This window comes from Chiroxiphia lanceolata, chromosome Z (genome assembly GCF_009829145.1).
Source record: "Chiroxiphia lanceolata isolate bChiLan1 chromosome Z, bChiLan1.pri, whole genome shotgun sequence".
In the NCBI taxonomy this organism is placed as follows: domain Eukaryota; kingdom Metazoa; phylum Chordata; class Aves; order Passeriformes; family Pipridae; genus Chiroxiphia; species Chiroxiphia lanceolata.
Window position 1 is genome coordinate 23189320 of NC_045671.1, and position 17588 is coordinate 23206907.

The 17588-nt window shown below is 34.4% G+C and overlaps 1 protein-coding gene across 2 annotated transcripts in view; it reads right to left on the reverse strand.

The window, feature by feature from the left end:
• TNPO1 (transportin 1) overlaps nt 1–17588 on the reverse strand; it is a 67922-nt gene that overhangs the window by 7351 nt on the left and 42983 nt on the right. For both annotated transcript variants that reach the window (XM_032674803.1, XM_032674804.1), the window contains exons 10-23: nt 17217–17335; nt 14729–14789; nt 13916–14084; nt 12280–12432; nt 10910–11135; nt 8074–8245; nt 6601–6687; nt 5717–5824; nt 5380–5538; nt 5199–5286; nt 4131–4229; nt 3827–3922; nt 958–1033; nt 62–161 (exon numbers count right to left, since the gene is read on the reverse strand). In XM_032674803.1, the coding sequence (XP_032530694.1) occupies nt 62–161; nt 958–1033; nt 3827–3922; nt 4131–4229; nt 5199–5286; nt 5380–5538; nt 5717–5824; nt 6601–6687; nt 8074–8245; nt 10910–11135; nt 12280–12432; nt 13916–14084; nt 14729–14789; nt 17217–17335 (1713 nt within the window). The remainder of the gene's footprint in view (nt 1–61; nt 162–957; nt 1034–3826; nt 3923–4130; nt 4230–5198; nt 5287–5379; nt 5539–5716; nt 5825–6600; nt 6688–8073; nt 8246–10909; nt 11136–12279; nt 12433–13915; nt 14085–14728; nt 14790–17216; nt 17336–17588) is intronic.

Here is a 17588-nt window from a genome sequence, read left to right on the forward strand (position 1 = left end):
AGCTTTCCTTAAATTTTAAATGGGTAAAGAAAAGAAGTTAGTATCTATTAGTGTATCTTACTTGGACTACTCCACTGGGGTTGACCGTAATCATGGTACATATCCCACGGAACGCTGAATCCTTTTCCTCGTTGTCTCTTATGTTTCTCAGAGAGGTGCACCTGACAATTTGGAGAACAAAACTTAGCTAACTCTATTAATTTTCTTCAATCAAGTCAGAACTAGATGACAGTATCTGATGGAATAAGTCACACTGATAAGATGATCTGAAACACAATTTTTAACACTTAGAAATACACTTCTTCCACGTAGTTTTTACTAGAATAATCCCATTAGGTTTCACCTCCAGAATCTGGTTTTTCTGTTACACTATATACAGTTAGAAAGTGTGACCTGTATTCCATTAAATACAAAAGAAACATGTATCTGAAATATTTATAGAAGCTATCATTATTAGAAGCGGAACATAAAATACTATCACAGTATGAATTATGTCAGATACCACTTACAGAACAGTTATTTAACTTTTACAGCAGCAAGCAAGCTATTTTATACGTAACAAATCTATAAACATATATTCCTTAAAGCATTTCAAGCTTCAGACTGAATTTTAAATAATGCATTGTTTAAATTTTACAGTATTTGCATGCATTGTATTATCATTCTGGTGGATTTTAAAATGCTCTTTCATAGTCAAGCTTTAACACAGCAAGCATGTGACAATCTTATCCCATGCATAAATTAGTCATTAGCCACAACATAAAGAATACATGACGGTGCTACTAAAAACTCACAAACCTGATAGGACAAGATTAGTCACATGGTTGGCAATGATTAAGGATTGAGATTTTGTAACCAACTGAAAATATATCTAAAAGTGAGATAGAGAGAAGAAGGAAAGAAAGAAAGAGAGTGAAGAAAAATGAATTAAAAAAAAAAAGATTGAATAATACACACCAGGGTCTTATAAACTGCTGTAGCATGGGGGCCACCTCTTGAGGACAAACGTAACCAAGACGACCAATTGTTATTGCTAAGGTAACGCAATCACGGTTATACACCACCAAACGCCAACCAAGACATGAGCAAATGAGGGGGGAGGAGAAAAAATAAAGAAAAAACAACAAATAACTCAGAAACAGAAACCAACAGAATCTGTGTATGATAATAAACATAAGATTTCACCAGTGCTTGTTTATTACCACCCCCTAAATAAGAGGCAGCAACATATATGGTATACTCTCCAGGGTAAAAGAAAAATTAAAGGAGTAAATGAGAGAACACCAAAAACACAATTTTAAATCCAAAGGCCTTCTGATGTAAGCAGTCATTCTGCCCTCTTCAGAGTAATCTTTTGCAGTAAATTTACCTACCATACATTCGAAAGTTTTTATTCAAATATACTATTACAGCTATTTGATAAAAAGAAATCAACCATTTTCAGTTTTAGTATCAAGTGTTCTAAACATTTTATTTTTTCCAAGGTTTTGAATTCAAGGTTTTAATAGATCCCATCTATCAGTAAAAATACATGCATAAATACTTTTACATGGAAAATCTTGTGATCTGTCTGAAAATTCTAAACAGATGAAGCACTTCTCAGAGAGCACGAAATATTTATCTTCTTCATAATCTCATAGATAATTTAATTAAAAATGGTTGCTAATTCACAGCAACTGACTGCAGAAAATGAATTCTTTAATATCAGTATTTCTTCTGTTCACAAAAGGTTTCCTCATAGATGTATAAGAATCTGACTTCTGATACCAAAGCATAAGGACACATGAAAAGCAAAATTGTTTCATCACATGATTAGACAGTTTGGTTCATTGTTCCGAGGGACAGACCAAAGAAAATATCATCATGCAAATGTGTTTTAATGGTGTTTGCTCAACTCACGGAAGATTAATCTTTAGAAAAAGGAGAGGGTGGGGAATAATGTATCAGGATTACTGGAAGCAAAATACATGAATAATACTAAAATCCAGCAGATTTGTATGAAGCAGAGAAAGGAAACCTATGTTCAAGGGACATACTATGCAACACTCTAATTAACAGGCATTTGTGAACAGTTTCATGAAACATGCAATAAAGCAGATGATGCTTTCTCCAATAAAAGTTTGGTGTAGGATATACTAGTTTGAAACATTAATTCCATGAAAGCTGCAGCTCCTTGTTAATATACTGTTTTGCCCTAATGTTATTCAGTTTCCGTATGCAGTGTCTAAAATTTTTTTGCTATCTCATAAAACTGCACTTGCAGTTCAAATGAAAATACAATTTTATCTGTAAATTCTTATAGCTACAGCCTGTACAAGGAATAGTAATCTCTATCAAAGTGTGTTCTCATAATTGTTTTCATAATTAATTACATAGCAAGCTACAGCAAAGCCAGTAATTTTCTTGCACATATTAGTGGCACACAGTAAAATATCCCACAACAAACGTATAAGTACACCACACTCAACATTTATTTGCAGTTATTCATCCACATTTAAAGGAACTATTAAGAGAATAATAAATAAATAGATAAATTAAATAAATAAATAAATAAAAGTTAAGTGTTTGGATGCTTCCAAAAATTCTCTTAGCAATGATGGAAGCAAACATTTAAGTATTGGACGCCTCTCAGTTACAGGTATTACACATCCATCAGTGCAGAGGAAGGAAGTCAGGGCAGGGACAGGGGTAAGGAGAATTTATATTTTTATACTATTCCATGGTATATTTCACAACAAGTAGCTATTTACTCCAAAACTACATTTTCAAAAAGTAGTACCTATAATATGCCATACAACTAGGTAATTTTTCCTTCAACTTCACCTTCCATACCAAATGGGGGTTAAGGAGCAGAGAAAGTGCAGCTTGTAAGTTTAGAGAATACTGGAGGAAAAATATGCAAGGAAAAATCTCTCTTCAAATTATCTCTTGCTTTGCTCAAAAAAAATAACTGTACCATTGTATTTGCATAATTTTCAGTCATGTCAGATATAATAACTAAACTGTTATTTTCTTACAGTTTTCAAAAAGATGAAAAAATAAAATTCCTAATTAGTAAAATAGTAAACCGTAAACCCATCACATTATTAATAAATTTTTCCTAGAGTATGGAAGGTGTTTGTTATACCAGAACATGCCCTCTATAAATGCAAAAGAAACAAGCCTCAGAGATTTCGATTCAGTAAGGTATTTGGGGATTGCTCCCAATTTGGAATTCAAAGCTGTGTACAAGAACATAAAATATGCATGCCATTATTCTTTTAAGAAATTTGTTTTTAAGTGACCAGATAATAGAAATTAAATATAATATAATTTCAGTTATATTGTGGTAAAACTGCCATCACAGATCTAGATTTTTGTGTATGATATTACAATTTTATCTTAAAATAAAAGACTGCATTTTTTGTGAATTCAAAAAGTTCATTATGCCAATGAAATTTGTTTCCAATACTATACATATATATACAGTACACATGTAAGGACATGTGTTTATCAAAATCATTGAGAAATAAGTCTTTAGGGGTTACTGCATACATTTGTAATACTTAATAAGTAAATAAAAGTGGAAGAATAATTACACAGACTATAAATAGATATAAAAAATATTATAAAAGGAAAAACCAATGACTTTTAGAATCTAGATATATGATATGCTGCAAGACTGAGACTTGTAAGAGCTTCTGCAAAATAGAGTTGCTTTTCCTTATAAAAGCCAAATACATAGCAAAAAAGTCAGTTCTGGTGTGGTTCCCCTATGCAATTTTAAAAATGATTATTAAAAAAATCTCTAATTTCCTTCACCATGTACAGTTAATTTTTTGGGTACCTGTGTTCTCTAACAACGTCTTTGGTGTGTTGGGTCTGTTAATTATTTCTACAAGCTGATGCAACACCATTGGAATATAAGGCTGCATCTCTATACCTGAAACAACAATGAAAAAAGATTCAGAAGAAAACAACCATGAATATCAGTAATCTAAACAGAATGCATACCCTGAACTTACTAACAAGGACAAGGATCTCAAATGTAATTTAAATTTTAACATGAAATAATCACTAAAAAAAACCCACCCCAAAATGCCCAGACACATGCTAAATGTGCACAGACTAAAGAAAAAATTAAATCTTACCCATCTGGATAGAGATTTCTCCAATTGCCCAGGTGGCATTGTTACAGACAGAAATGAATTCAGGGTTTAGGTTGGTTCCCAAAATTGGCATGAAATCAGCTAGAAAGAACAACATTTTAAAATCTCATCACACAATACAACCATTTTGTCCCATTAGTGTTAGATTGGGGGGGGAGGGGAAGGGGTTTAAGAAAAAGACAATGTAAGCCTATTTAAATGCTTGGAAAGTGTTACTTGTGAATTAACAAGAGCTATATTTCTGCTATATATCAGATTAACCTGGAATTTAGAACCTAAGCAGTTCAATGCAAATCTTTTCAAATTATGCTTTTAAAATCTTTCTAAAAGGCTTTATCTTTTTGTAACTCTAGAAATCCTTTTCCCCTCCTTCCCTTGCTTAGGTGGGGGGAGAGAGAGGAACAGAAGAAAAAAATCACAGCTACAAGTGTTTGTGGTTTTATAATATGGTTGAACAATTTCAAATCATCTGGATAGCTGTGTATTCAGCCATGGTTGATAAAACAATGAAGACTAGAAGGCAATCACATCTTTGATTAAATTTTAAGAAAAAATGAGTCACAAAGGTAATGATAACGTCTGCCAAATAAACTTTAAATTCCAAACCTATTCAAGCGTTCATTTGGCAAGTGTATCTTAACTATATCTGTGGGAAAAAAGAGCAAATATCATGGAAGTGTATAACTGATGCTACTTCCCTACTGAAATGAAAACAATGCAAAGAACCAAAGGAAAACCTATCCTCTAGCCAAGTTTTTTGATTTATATATTATATATAATTTTCCATAATAATAGAGTCTAGTAGAACAAAACAAGCTCTAAAAATAAAGGACAAAGAAGAATTTTTGCACTGTCTAAAAAAATAGGACCATGTCTTCTAAATGTACAATTCAAAGGACAAAAGACCACAGACCATTGCTGATAAAGGAAAATTACAATGTCCAATACCATGAAAAGGCAACCCACAGAACAGGCAGGGAGCTTAACGATGGCTAAACTAACATCTTAGGAATTTGTAAAACAAGTTGTTTAATACTAAAAGAAACGTACCGATGCAAGGTTTAACATGCTGAAAACAGGCCTTTGTCAGATCCCCCAACAATGCAAAAGAACTCTGCCGTACCTCAGGCATTTTGTCCTGAAGAGAGGAAGAAAAAAATTACATTTCTAGAAGAGTTTCTGATTCTCCGAATAAAGAAAATCTTTGGATCAAGTAGATGACTCATCTCACCTGCATGCATTGGTACATTAGTGTCAGGATATTGCTGCGAGCCACTAGCTGTTCAATGTTGCCTCCAAGTCCTTCAGCTAAACCACTGAGTAAATCAAGAGCCACAATCATGAAATCTTTATCTGGAGCCTCGTATTGGTCTGGCTGAGCATTATGTAACTGCAACAAATAAGTACACATTTTCAAATTATATTAGATTTTCTCAGGGGTATGCATAAAAAAAAGTTTCCAAACTGCACATTCATTTAGATATTGAATCTCTCTGCAAAACCTGTAATTTTACACAGTTAATACATTGGTTTAGCAAAGTAACATTGGAATGGTCATAGAAAAATACCATGGCTTGTGCAAGTGTCTTCTGCACCAGATTTACACAACGCTGGTACACAGGTTCACAGTATGGAAGAAAGCCAGATTGCAAGGCAGTAGCAACTGACGACAGGCACTGGAATTAAAAAAAAGAAGAAACAGAAAACAGTCACTGCCTTTCCTCACATTCCTGAAGTGCCTTTTACTCGGGAAAGGTAACTTAAAAGATATTAGGATTTTAATTACACCAATATGTAACTGATTAAGTAAACACAGCCTAGAAAGGCAGTACTGGTTAGCTGAGGCAAGGCAACTATCAGCAAGTTGTTACTCACTCCTGTACACATCAGTTGAGAAAATTTCTCAGCAGCAGCATCTTCTTAGAGGTAGCCAAGAAAATGCATACAAAACCAGTTACGATAATTTCAGACAGCACTTACACTAAGCTGCAGTATCTTGACCATGAACAAGCCCGAATATTACCCAAGAGTTACAAAACTAATTTTCTAGAGGTGTTTTCCTGCTTCACACTCAGAAAGTACAGAGAATAAGACTACATGGTCTGGTTCATACCTTCAGCTTGTCTGACAATAGTTTTAATGGAGGGATGAAGGGAGAGCAAGGAGAGAGAAGACAAGAATAAAAGCAGGATAAAACATTTTTTTTCCCTAAAATAATCCTATCAAAGAAAATACTCCCGAATGGCAGAAAAAAATCTAAAAGATTTCTGCTAAACCTAAGGACAGTTCCTCAGTCATAAAATTTTCTTACTACAGTCAGAATATTTTATTCATAATGGGAAATAGCTAACACTGTCAGATTTTATAGTCATATTTCCTAGTAGGAACCTCTTTAGTAGAAAGTATAATTCCTAAATAAGTTGACTAAAAATATCCAAATTTTAACATTTACCTCTAATAAAGGGAAGAGATCTTTATCTTCATCCTTCAACATGTTCCACTTCTGGATTAATGGAGGCATTAGCATCTGAATATACTCCTGTTTGGGATGAAAATGCATGAGCTGCTAAAATACTTAACTGCATACTATTTTATTTCAAGTTAGGTAGGAACTGAAATACATTCTACTTCTTCAGAGAAAAAAAACCCCTGACATACTGTATTTCAGTCATTGTTGCAATTCACAGAAGTATTTTTATATTAGGATTTACAATGTATGCCTTGATATTTTTTGCTAAAGCATGTAAATACCTTTGGAAAATCCCTTCCTGCAGGTTTGGTTTCAGTATAGCTACCTGGATTATTAGAAGTTTAAGTGACTGCCTCAGGGCCTAAGAAAACATTTTTACATTCACATTCTGGCTCTGCATCTGCCACCAGCTTTTCTCAACCATTTTGCACTGCCCTGATGCTACAAAACACTATTCCCCCAAGTTCTGAAACTTCTTCCTCAAGCAACTAACCATCCCTGAAGAAAGTAATTTCCTGTTCCTCCAGAAGGAGGCACTTACCCCTTCTGCACAAAGCTGGCTTCCCTGCCATTGCGCAGCCACAGTCACAAGGACATTGAGCAAGGCATCTCTATAGTGCTGTTGCTCCCAGAAGGTATATGAAGAGCCAACATATATCGCTATGCCCAAAAATATAGAATTCAAACTGACTAATGAAAGTCACATCCTCCTCAGGAGCTGCCATTTAGCTTCCTCCTGGTACTGTCAAATGTCAAGGTGGCCAGGCTCAGAGAGACACTGAAAAACAGGTCTTTGATGGTGTGGGGTCTCAGATGGCAAGTAAAATGACACAGAAACAACTAAAATTGTTTTTATCTGGGGTGTCTATGTCATTTGAAGCACTACAGAGAAATAAAACAAGTTTCAACAACCATCATAAGATGCAAACATGTGACAGGTATATATCTTCAACTAATCAATACATGTACACTAAAAAAAACTCCTGATACATCTGTCTTTCTGTTATCTGTGCTTTGACCATAGGATTCTGTGTTTTTATATTAAAAAAAAATGCCTTTCTCACTCTGAAATAGCAATTTCTAGTGATGATGTGCTCCAATTCACTGTCAAGAGACATATACAGAGCAGCTTAGCTATAAAGCAGTTACCAGAAAAAAAGTGTGATCTATATTGATATGTGTATCTCCTCTGAGCTGAAAAGTTCTGAACATGAGGAGAAAATCATGATGAGAAGCACATTTCACACACTATCATTTGTTTACTCAAAATGGCAAATATTTGTGTAGTGGGAAAATTATGTGCAGTCTATGTATTTTATCTGTAAATATTTAGTATTATTGAGACCTACACAGAAATATCAGCATTTCTGGTTTATAACATGCAAAGCACCCTACAAATAACACTGAACAAATTTTTCAATTATTCTGCTTCTACAGAACATAAGGTATACTCACTGGTTTATTTAGATGATGTCCTACAGAATCTGCTAGAGTTCCTATAGCATCATAAAGAATGAGCAGGTTTTTATGCTGGTATTTACTAAATGCGAAGACCAAAGTGTCAAGTATATATGCAAGATAAGGAACAAGCTCTGTACAAGCCTCCTCTTCTAGAGTAGCAAAGGCACTGAGGGACAATAAAACAGGTCAGTTAGTATCTTGGAAAAAATCAAACAAGATGACCTCAAAATGCCTTACTTCATCTATTTCTGTTGAAACATAAAACTGTATTCAGTCTTCAAATTCATCCAAGATATGTTTTCAAATATGTTTTACTTAGATAACCTTGATCTTTTTTGATTGAATCAAAAGCACCCATAAGGATTCAGTTCTTACACTGTAATGAACAAAATTTTAAAATACTGCCATAAAATCCTTTATGTATAGACAGGAGGTCCTCCACCAAAAAAAACCCAAACAACAAACATTAGTACTCAAGTTACAATATATACTACCTGTTAAGTAGAAGGAACCATAACAAAAGCAGTTAAGTTAAAAATGGAAACTATCTTTATGTACACTGTAGCTGCACCTAGAGACCCTGGTGCTGTTATGCCAGTACAATACAAACATCAGCCTGTACTCACAGCAGTTACTATGTAGAAAAACAGATACAGAAAGATGTGAAACTAAAAGCAAATACATAGGATGAACTGTTTTAGCCAGCCTTTGTCAAAGCACACATCATGGCAACTTTGCAGCTTGCTGTTTGAACAGCAGCATTAAGAAAACACACCCAAAACAAAACAAAACAAATCTGCACACACTAGAGATGCTGCTTCAGAGAAACATTAAGCAAAGGAAAAGAAATGACCTATTGAAGAAATGACCTATTGATAGCTTATGTCAACAAGATTATTATTAGTCTGTCCCTGTACTAAAATGCATGCATCACTGCATGAGGTGAACAATCCCCTACTTGCATGCTGCCAAATACAGAAATGCCTTTTTCTTAACACAATGGAACTGTCAAAACTCAGCAGCTACTATTCTTTCTTTCTTTATTATTTTATTATTATGAAGTGTATTCTTTTGGAAAGGCATACAACATGGGCAGGAAAACATTTTTCAGTGAGTATGATTTTGAGTGACATCAACAAAAGGAGCAGTTTCTCCATAATACAGAAATGAACATTAGACATCTGCTACCATACAGAAGTTAGTGACAAAAACATACACTGTCCTATGACCAGTCTTCAATTTGTAGACATTAACAATTTATGCAGCTAGTCACTGTTGAGATGCAGCTTTTTTTTGCTGTCCAAGAACATTAATTTTATTTCCTCACAATTTAGAAAGCTAGTAAATGTTTTGACTTGTAATGGCTCTACATCTTCCTTACAGTGAAGTTTCTCACGCACTTTATTTTTAGCTAAAACAGTAATTTTAATGAATTTGTGCTCTAAAGAAAGTATCTCAAAACAGGCTCTAAGTCTGATATCAAACTTTTAATTAAAAAAAAATCAGATGTACTGTTGTTTTTAATATTTCTATTCTATATTTCTTATTACTTTGTTTCCATGGCCCCTTGTACATCCTTCATAAGCATCACATGAGGTTATTTAACAACTACAACACAGCTAGTTGAACACAGTGTTCAACTAAATGCAAATTTTCAACTATGTTTTGGACAAGGAAAGTTTGAACAGATGTAGGGTACTTTTCCTTGGGGATTTTTTTTTGTTGGTTGGCTGGTTGTTTTGTTGCTTTGTCTTTGTTTTGCTGTTTCGTTTGTTTGTTTTTCATTTTGGGGAGTTGTTTTGGTTTTTGTTGTTAAATATAATGAATAGAACAGACAGTAAAGGTCCCCAAATTTGCTAGCCCAAGGCTTGAAAAGGTTGGAGACAAAAAGGAAACACTGTTTAATAATCAAATCTTATTAAATACATTTCATAAATTCATTGTATCTGTTCTCAGGCAAGGATACATTCACCCCTTTTGTGCAAAGCTTAGCACAAGAACTCTGAACTCAGCACTGTCCTTAGACACTACTGATATTTGGGGGTTGATGCTATCATCATCATCATCATTTTTAGCATTACTATCATTATTACATGTTTCAAGTGTTAAGAATCTGTTCAGATGAGGATCTAACTCTGCTTTATGAAGAAACCTTCTTAAAGGTTTGCTGTGTACACTCTGGTCCCACAAAAACTGACATGTACAAATTTTATTTGATGAGCTACCTGCACAAGGGATGCACCATTCCCATTTCATTAATGTTACGTGCACTAATGAAGCCATTAATTCTTTTTTTTTTTTTTAATTATAAATAGACAAGGGGAAGAATGCAATCTTATCTCCCAGGATCTCTCTTTGAGAGAAAGTTAATAACCTTCAAAATAATCATAACTCAAATATTTCCGTAACACTGAGCTAAGTACAAACAGTACCAGTACTCCAACCACAGGATAGTTTTCCACTGCAATCTGTTCATAGGCATATTAAAAAAAGCCAAATCTCTTATAAATGAAACATCATATATTGAAAACAAAGAAGCATCACGAACAGCAAATTTATTACAATAAATTATTTACGTTGGTGGTTCATATACTCTGAAAACAAAGTGGATAAGAAAAATACAAGTTAACTTTTTTCAGGTTATTACAACTTGGGAGAAAGTTGTGACTACTTCAGAAGCAGCTGCCTCTACCCCATTTTAAAAGGAAGAAATACATTAAGAGCTAGAAATGGAGTCATGCATTCATTGATAAGGGCATGAAAAATAGCTTCCCTATGGAAAAAAAAAGCTGTGTCATGGATAGTTATTTTTGCTTAAGCTTTGGCTTACCTGCAGGCAGCTTCTTGTACTCTCTTGTTGCTATCCAAGATACGCTTTAGCAACTCAGTCATTAATGGCTTCAAGTATGTGTCTGGGGGTTGACTAACTACCCAGTGTGCATAGCGACTAAGAGTCCAGCATGTAATGGAGCGCACAAGAGCCTTTTTGTCAGAGAGGCACTGAATAAGGTGAGGGATTAGCTCTGGAAGATATGGAATCATACCCTGCATGCAGCCTAGAAGGAAAAATACAGCTATTGCAGCACCAGAATTAACGAAAAGTTCTATGGTTTTCTGTTTCCTTTAAGAGACATACTTTCACTCTATGCACAGTATGCAAAGTTAACTGGTATCTTCACAATCTACAAAGCAAGTCTACCTAATTTATATAAAGTCCTAAAAAGAAACCTTACATAAACAGTAATTAAAACGTCCAATTAAACTTACATTCATTTCTATTACAATTTTAGTTCAGTGCTTTCTATTACAATTCTACTCAGTCTCCAGAAATTCTGCTTTATTAAATGTAGTATAGCAAGTACATTCAAATAAAATGAGTTTCTAAAGCTTGAAGGTTCTATATCAGTCTACTCAGAGTAAGCAAGAAAACAAATAGAGACTATGGCTTGACAAGAAATCATCACATTAAAAAGGAATCCTTAAAAAATTCAAATTTCCTCTTGTTTTTAACTAATATCATACAAATAATGACCACCAATAAAAGCTACACTATTCAAGTAAGCAAGGGCAGTAATACATTGAGATTTGCTAGAAATATTAACTTTCACTTGCTTAACTTAAAATCAAAACCAAGTAAAAAGTTTTCTAGTAACAACAAAAAAAGTAGGTTCATCAGACACCGTGGGAAAAGAAAGATAATCCAGGCATAGACCCAAATGTACTTCTTCAGCCTGTGAAAGATGCTGACAGAGATGCTGAAACTTCAGGTAAAAAGCCAGACAAGACTGTTAGTAAGTAAAAAGGAACGGAAGTTCTCCTATTTTAATTGGGGAACCATCCACAAAAGGCAGCTTAGGGTACTGAAGTCACAGGAGCAGTCTTCTCCATTTCTGAAAAACATTTCTAAAAAAATATCTTCTACGAAACCAAGGTAGTATTTAATGAGTGATCAACAACTGTATGCTGCAAAGTTAAGACAGGGAGAAATAAAAGAAATTATGTAATCAATTTAACCTCCCAAACATGCATAAATTTGAAAATTAACAATTAAATAACTGCAGTCATCTACTAGTGGATGCAGAGATTAATCACTGAAACTAAACCAGCTAAGAACATATACTTGTTTGCATAAGTAAATTCATCTGAGCTGCTTTAGAACCAATTAAAAAATCAGTAACCTGATATGCACTGTTGCCTTACCTTCAGCAATTGCACCAAGAACAAGGATACCAGATTCTTTAACTACCCACTCAGGGTGGAAGAGCAATTCCTTCAGCAGGGGCAAGATGTGTGGCAGAAGTTCATCACGAAATACATTGGCTAGGACATCTAAAGCAGCAGCAGAACATTTCCCTGAAGGGAATTAACAGTGTTAATCTCTGCTTATTATACAAATAGTTGTAGTTAGGCAATATAATCCTTATTTTGAGCTGCCACTGGATTCTCAGTGCATTAGGAGGAAAAATACTTCCATTTCATTACAACACAGTGATCCACCGTGCTCTGGTGCAAAGCCACAGTCATTATAATATCAGTTCCTTCTTAATCTCTCACAGTGGATCACACTGGTCTCATCAGTAAGCAATGCTCCTTATTGTCAAGCTGTGCTGATTGCTTCCTCTCTGTTCAAATTGGAAGTCAGATATAGAACACTGGATAAGAAATAGGGCACACAATCCTGATTTTTAGATAACAAAAATTTTCTGAAATCCAGATAACATTTGTCATCACAGATTTCTACACTGCTCTGCTATTTCTCTTCCAGGCCACTATTTCAAAACAACTTCAGCCTTCTCACCATCTTAATCAAAACTGTGCATCACAGGGCACCTTATTTATTTGAGCTATCTTCTTCAGAAAATATGTATTTAATTCTGCAATCTCTATTTACAGCAGTGACAAGAACAGCACTAGGAATGTAAAACTATTTTTTTTCCCCAAAAAGTGGCTTTACAGAAACAAGCATATTTGCATCATATTTTCAACAACAACAACAATAATAGTTCTCCAGATACATTTTTAAATTGTTTAATCATAATCCTGAAGGTATGTTCACCTGTTGTGAAAACTTGTGGCCTTGGGAAAAAAAAAAGTGGCTATGTCCAAATCTCAGAACATTATTCCACAGTGAGGTCGTTCCCAAAACATATTCAAATCAGATTTGTCAAAAATTTCACAACTTAAAAACCAGTTTGTGGCATTTTCTTTCCTTACAACATGGCCTCTTAGCTGAAAGGTACTATGACACACACAGAGGCCACCAGAATTCTGGTTTCCTCACAGTTATCTCCTCTCTTTATAACTACGGTACTGTATTCTGGTCAGAAGCAAATTCCTCTCATGATAAAGAACTACCAGTAATGGCCATAAGTAGTAGCATGTTCACATAGGGAATTAAAAACAAACCCCAAATAAAACACAAATCAATATTAGAGAAGACTGAAATTAAAGAAAGCATTATTAAGCTTGCTCCACTGATCAATGTTTAACTGAAGTTAAACAGGTGATACATGATTTTTATTATCTCATAGAATTAAAATTCTAAGTCCAAAAGCTCCATTGAATTGCATCAGCTAAATACTTTTATCTCAACCTGCCATATTGAAGTTAAAAAATAAGCTTTCAGATGGATAGCTTTTGCCAATGCAGCTACAAAGTCAAAGTGTCATTTGAAATACTCCCCCTCCAACACATCGACCAATTATGTCAGCAGATAGTTCTTTCTGTATTCAAAAACAAAGACTCAGTATTCCTATACACAAACTTCTCTTACTGTGGTTCCTGTATCATGCAAATTGATCTATTTCAAAATATTTTACACATTACTTTGACATACTTAAATTCCAGTCAGAAATAGTATCATCATCATCAAGTTCATCATCATCATCGTCATCATCTTCAATACCATCCTCTTCATGTTGCTGAGCCACCGTCTTTGAACGATGAAAACGAGGCCTTATATCCTGCTCACTGTCTGGAATAGCTTCATCTTCTTCAACATCCCCCTGTCATCAAATTGTTTTATCAGATAAACTAGTCCAACCATATTGCTCAAGGAAGTTAACAATGTAGTTTTAGTCCAAGACTTTGTAAGTATGTAAGATTCACATCCCACTTGAGCTGCCCAACTAACAAAATGCAAATGCTCCTATGTTCTCCAGACAAATTTACCAGAAAGAGGACAGAAGATACAAGCAAGAGAGATACTCTCACCCACAAAGTATCCTTCTTGTTACAAAATTACTCAATAGGAATGAAATAGAAAGAAATAATAGAGAAATTCTGGTACACAGCCATATTCTGAAACATAGTCATGAAAAAAGCCATGTATTCAATCTGGAAGCCATTAGCACTGATTCTCAACATTTTTTAGGCTGCATTCTTGAAGTAGTTCATGGCAATAGTATCCCAGCTCTGCCTAAATTGGGTAAGCGGGGACTGGGGGAAAGCAGGAGAGCCACAGATTATTTTCCAACAAACATAGCAGCAGTTGCATTTAGTATTTGGAACAGCATACCTTGCCCCAGAAAGCTAATTTTCCATTGAACAAATGGTAGGCCAGATCTACCCATTCTGATCTGAATCATTCTGCTTTATAGGTCAGAAGCTAACCAGTTATTCCTCTAAAGTAAATGAAACTGATACTCACCTTCAACAGAATAATATCAATCTCTGAATATTTCATACCATTTACCAGCACAGGTATCAGCCTACAAAGAAATATTTATGCATGTTAAAATAACACATAAAAAAGCAAGCCAGTTTTCAGCTATACAGACTATAATTTTGGTTGTAACCCTCACCTCCCAACCCAAAAGAAAAACCTTACCTAGTACCTGAACAAAAGCTACTACCTGAACCAAGCTCCATGTCATAAAATTATGCAATACTTTGTAATGAGAAAAAGTGTTAATTTCAAATTACAAACTTTTAAACAGAAGTAGCCAGCTGGCACAACTGATGAATTTATTCCGAAGCACCTTTCAGAAATTACATCCATAGGTTTTCAGTAAGAATTCCAACTCCTATAATATACATGATAAGGTGACTCTTGACTTATCTCAATACTACTTGTCACTTCATTTACCTGTGGATGAAGACTCTACCTCATTACTGTTAAATATGGAAGCCTAACAATATTAAGTCCTCCTATCACTTTGTGACTACTTCAGTAAAACAAGACCCCAACATTGCAGAAATCTTGACTAATCTGTATTAGGTTTTATTTCGTTATTAAACTGGTTATGGTTATGGGACTCCAACCATACAGATGTACAGCTAAAAAAGTACTAAGGGAAAAAAGTAAAATATTTCACATAGAAACACATTCATCACAACAACAACAAAAAAATCCATAAAAATATGTATTACAAGCCAAAAGAAGCTAATGACAGTGGACAACCCAGCAACAGTGACAGACTCAATCTTGCTATATTCTGCAGCTGAGGATGATTGTTTTTGAAGGTGCAAGGCTTGCACTAATATTCACACACTGCACTGGCACATTACGTTCTAAACTTTGAATGAAGGAACAGCAAGTATAGACATTATCACTAATTCACTGGCTTTTCTGCAGCATAATTTGTGAAGTATCTGTTTTATGAGAAAGGCTACAAGCATAAAATGGAACAAGATGTTAGATATCACATGAACATGTTTTAAGAAAATCTTGTCCCACTTTTAATTTAGTGTACAAAATTTTAAGATTATCATCAAGTATTGACAAACTTACATAGCTCCCTACGCAAAGAGAACTCACCAAAAAAAACCTGCCTTCAATGCACATGGCATTAAAAGATCATGGGAAAAAAATGTAATATTATTCTTATTAAATTGTTTGTCTAGAAAAAGCTTCTAAAGCTTTGTTTAAAAAGTTTTCTTTAAAAATTGAGTATGATGGTGTTGCAGTGTCAATGTTCATGTAGCCAAAAGAGGTTTAATACTAATAGTTATTAACTCTTAGTGTTACATGTATTATATATTGTATAATTATACAGTTATATACTGCAGTCATTAACTACATAATGTGTGTTGGGAAGGGAACAGGTGGACTCAAGAACGGTGCTATCATTCTTTTTCTTTTTGAACTACAAAACTAGAAACTAAGTAAGACCATTTTAAAATTTAAAAATCATTTCTCATAACATTGCTTCTCCTGTTTTTAATTCTATTCCTTCTCTGCTACAGTGCCGTGTTCTAATCAGTTTTCTGCTTTCACTGCTTATGGAAACTGGAATTTTCCTTCTTTTTTTTTTTATTTACTTCACATCTACAGTGCTTATTTTTGCTGAGAAGAATGTGTCCCCTTCAGTCTGTCATTCTGTTCTTCCATTCAAAATCTTGAGAGTCTTTACTGATTTCAAAAATATTCTGTGCATACATGAAAAGAAAGAGTAGTCATTTGCTGGCAACACTGAAGAATTAATTTCCTGTTGTAAAAGACTTCAGATTAGTTTGGAGAAAGTTACAAGCACCGTTGCAGACATGCAAGTGTTTACACTTCACACATAGATATTCACTCCCATTCAATCAATGTCCTATATTTTGAGGCATAGGATAATTTTTTGAAAGTTAGAAAAACTAATATTTGAAACTTAAACTACTATCAGGCTGCAGAATTATAAAGGAACAAATTCTACATGCTTTCTTCAAGTTTAAATTGCAATAGAAATTGATATAAAATTGATTCCTAAATCCAGGTCATGTCATGTTGTCTTATGCTCTTTTTAAAACGAGGAACTTTTTGCACAACTATGCGCATAGAAGCATTGCACAGAGATGCCCACATCAGCAGTAGTCAAGACAACATGTTCATGGTACACAAGGTATTACAAGTAATGTCATGTGCAGACGTTTATTTGAGCATAAGTGCATGTTACCATATCTTTGCATCCATGGGAAGCTTAACAGCTTATTAAATTTGAGGTAAAGTACTACAGTGACACAGTTAAGTTGTTTTTGGAGTTCACTGGGTCTGAAATCTTCAGAAGTCTTTTCAATTATACTATGCACAAGAACTAGCTATAGGAAAATTCGTCTAAATATACTGCAAGCTAGATACAGTCTCTATAAAAGAGTACCCAGGAACAAATCAACTGAAGTTTTAAGTTTAATGAGTTGTAATTCTTAATACTTACTTAGTAAGATGCCGACATAATACATCTTTACAAATTGGCTGTTCAGCCAAAGTCAGCCAAAACTCACAAGCCTCCAAAGCCACATTTTCATCTTGGTCCTGGGTCCTTTGAAGCATGTACTACACAATATAAAAATAAATATTTAAGTTAGAACTTATTCATTAGTAGCTCAAAGAGCACCTCAGCTATATAAAATAACATGCCTTATCCTTGTTATGTTACACATCCAAAAAAGTGACAGCTTCAACATGTAAACTGGGGCAGTACCAGCAGCAGTGCTAGATTTTTAACACAATCTTCTCATTTCGGGTCAAGCAATGCCTTGACTTTGATCCCAGTCATTCTAGGATAATTATTTTAAAGAAGAATAAA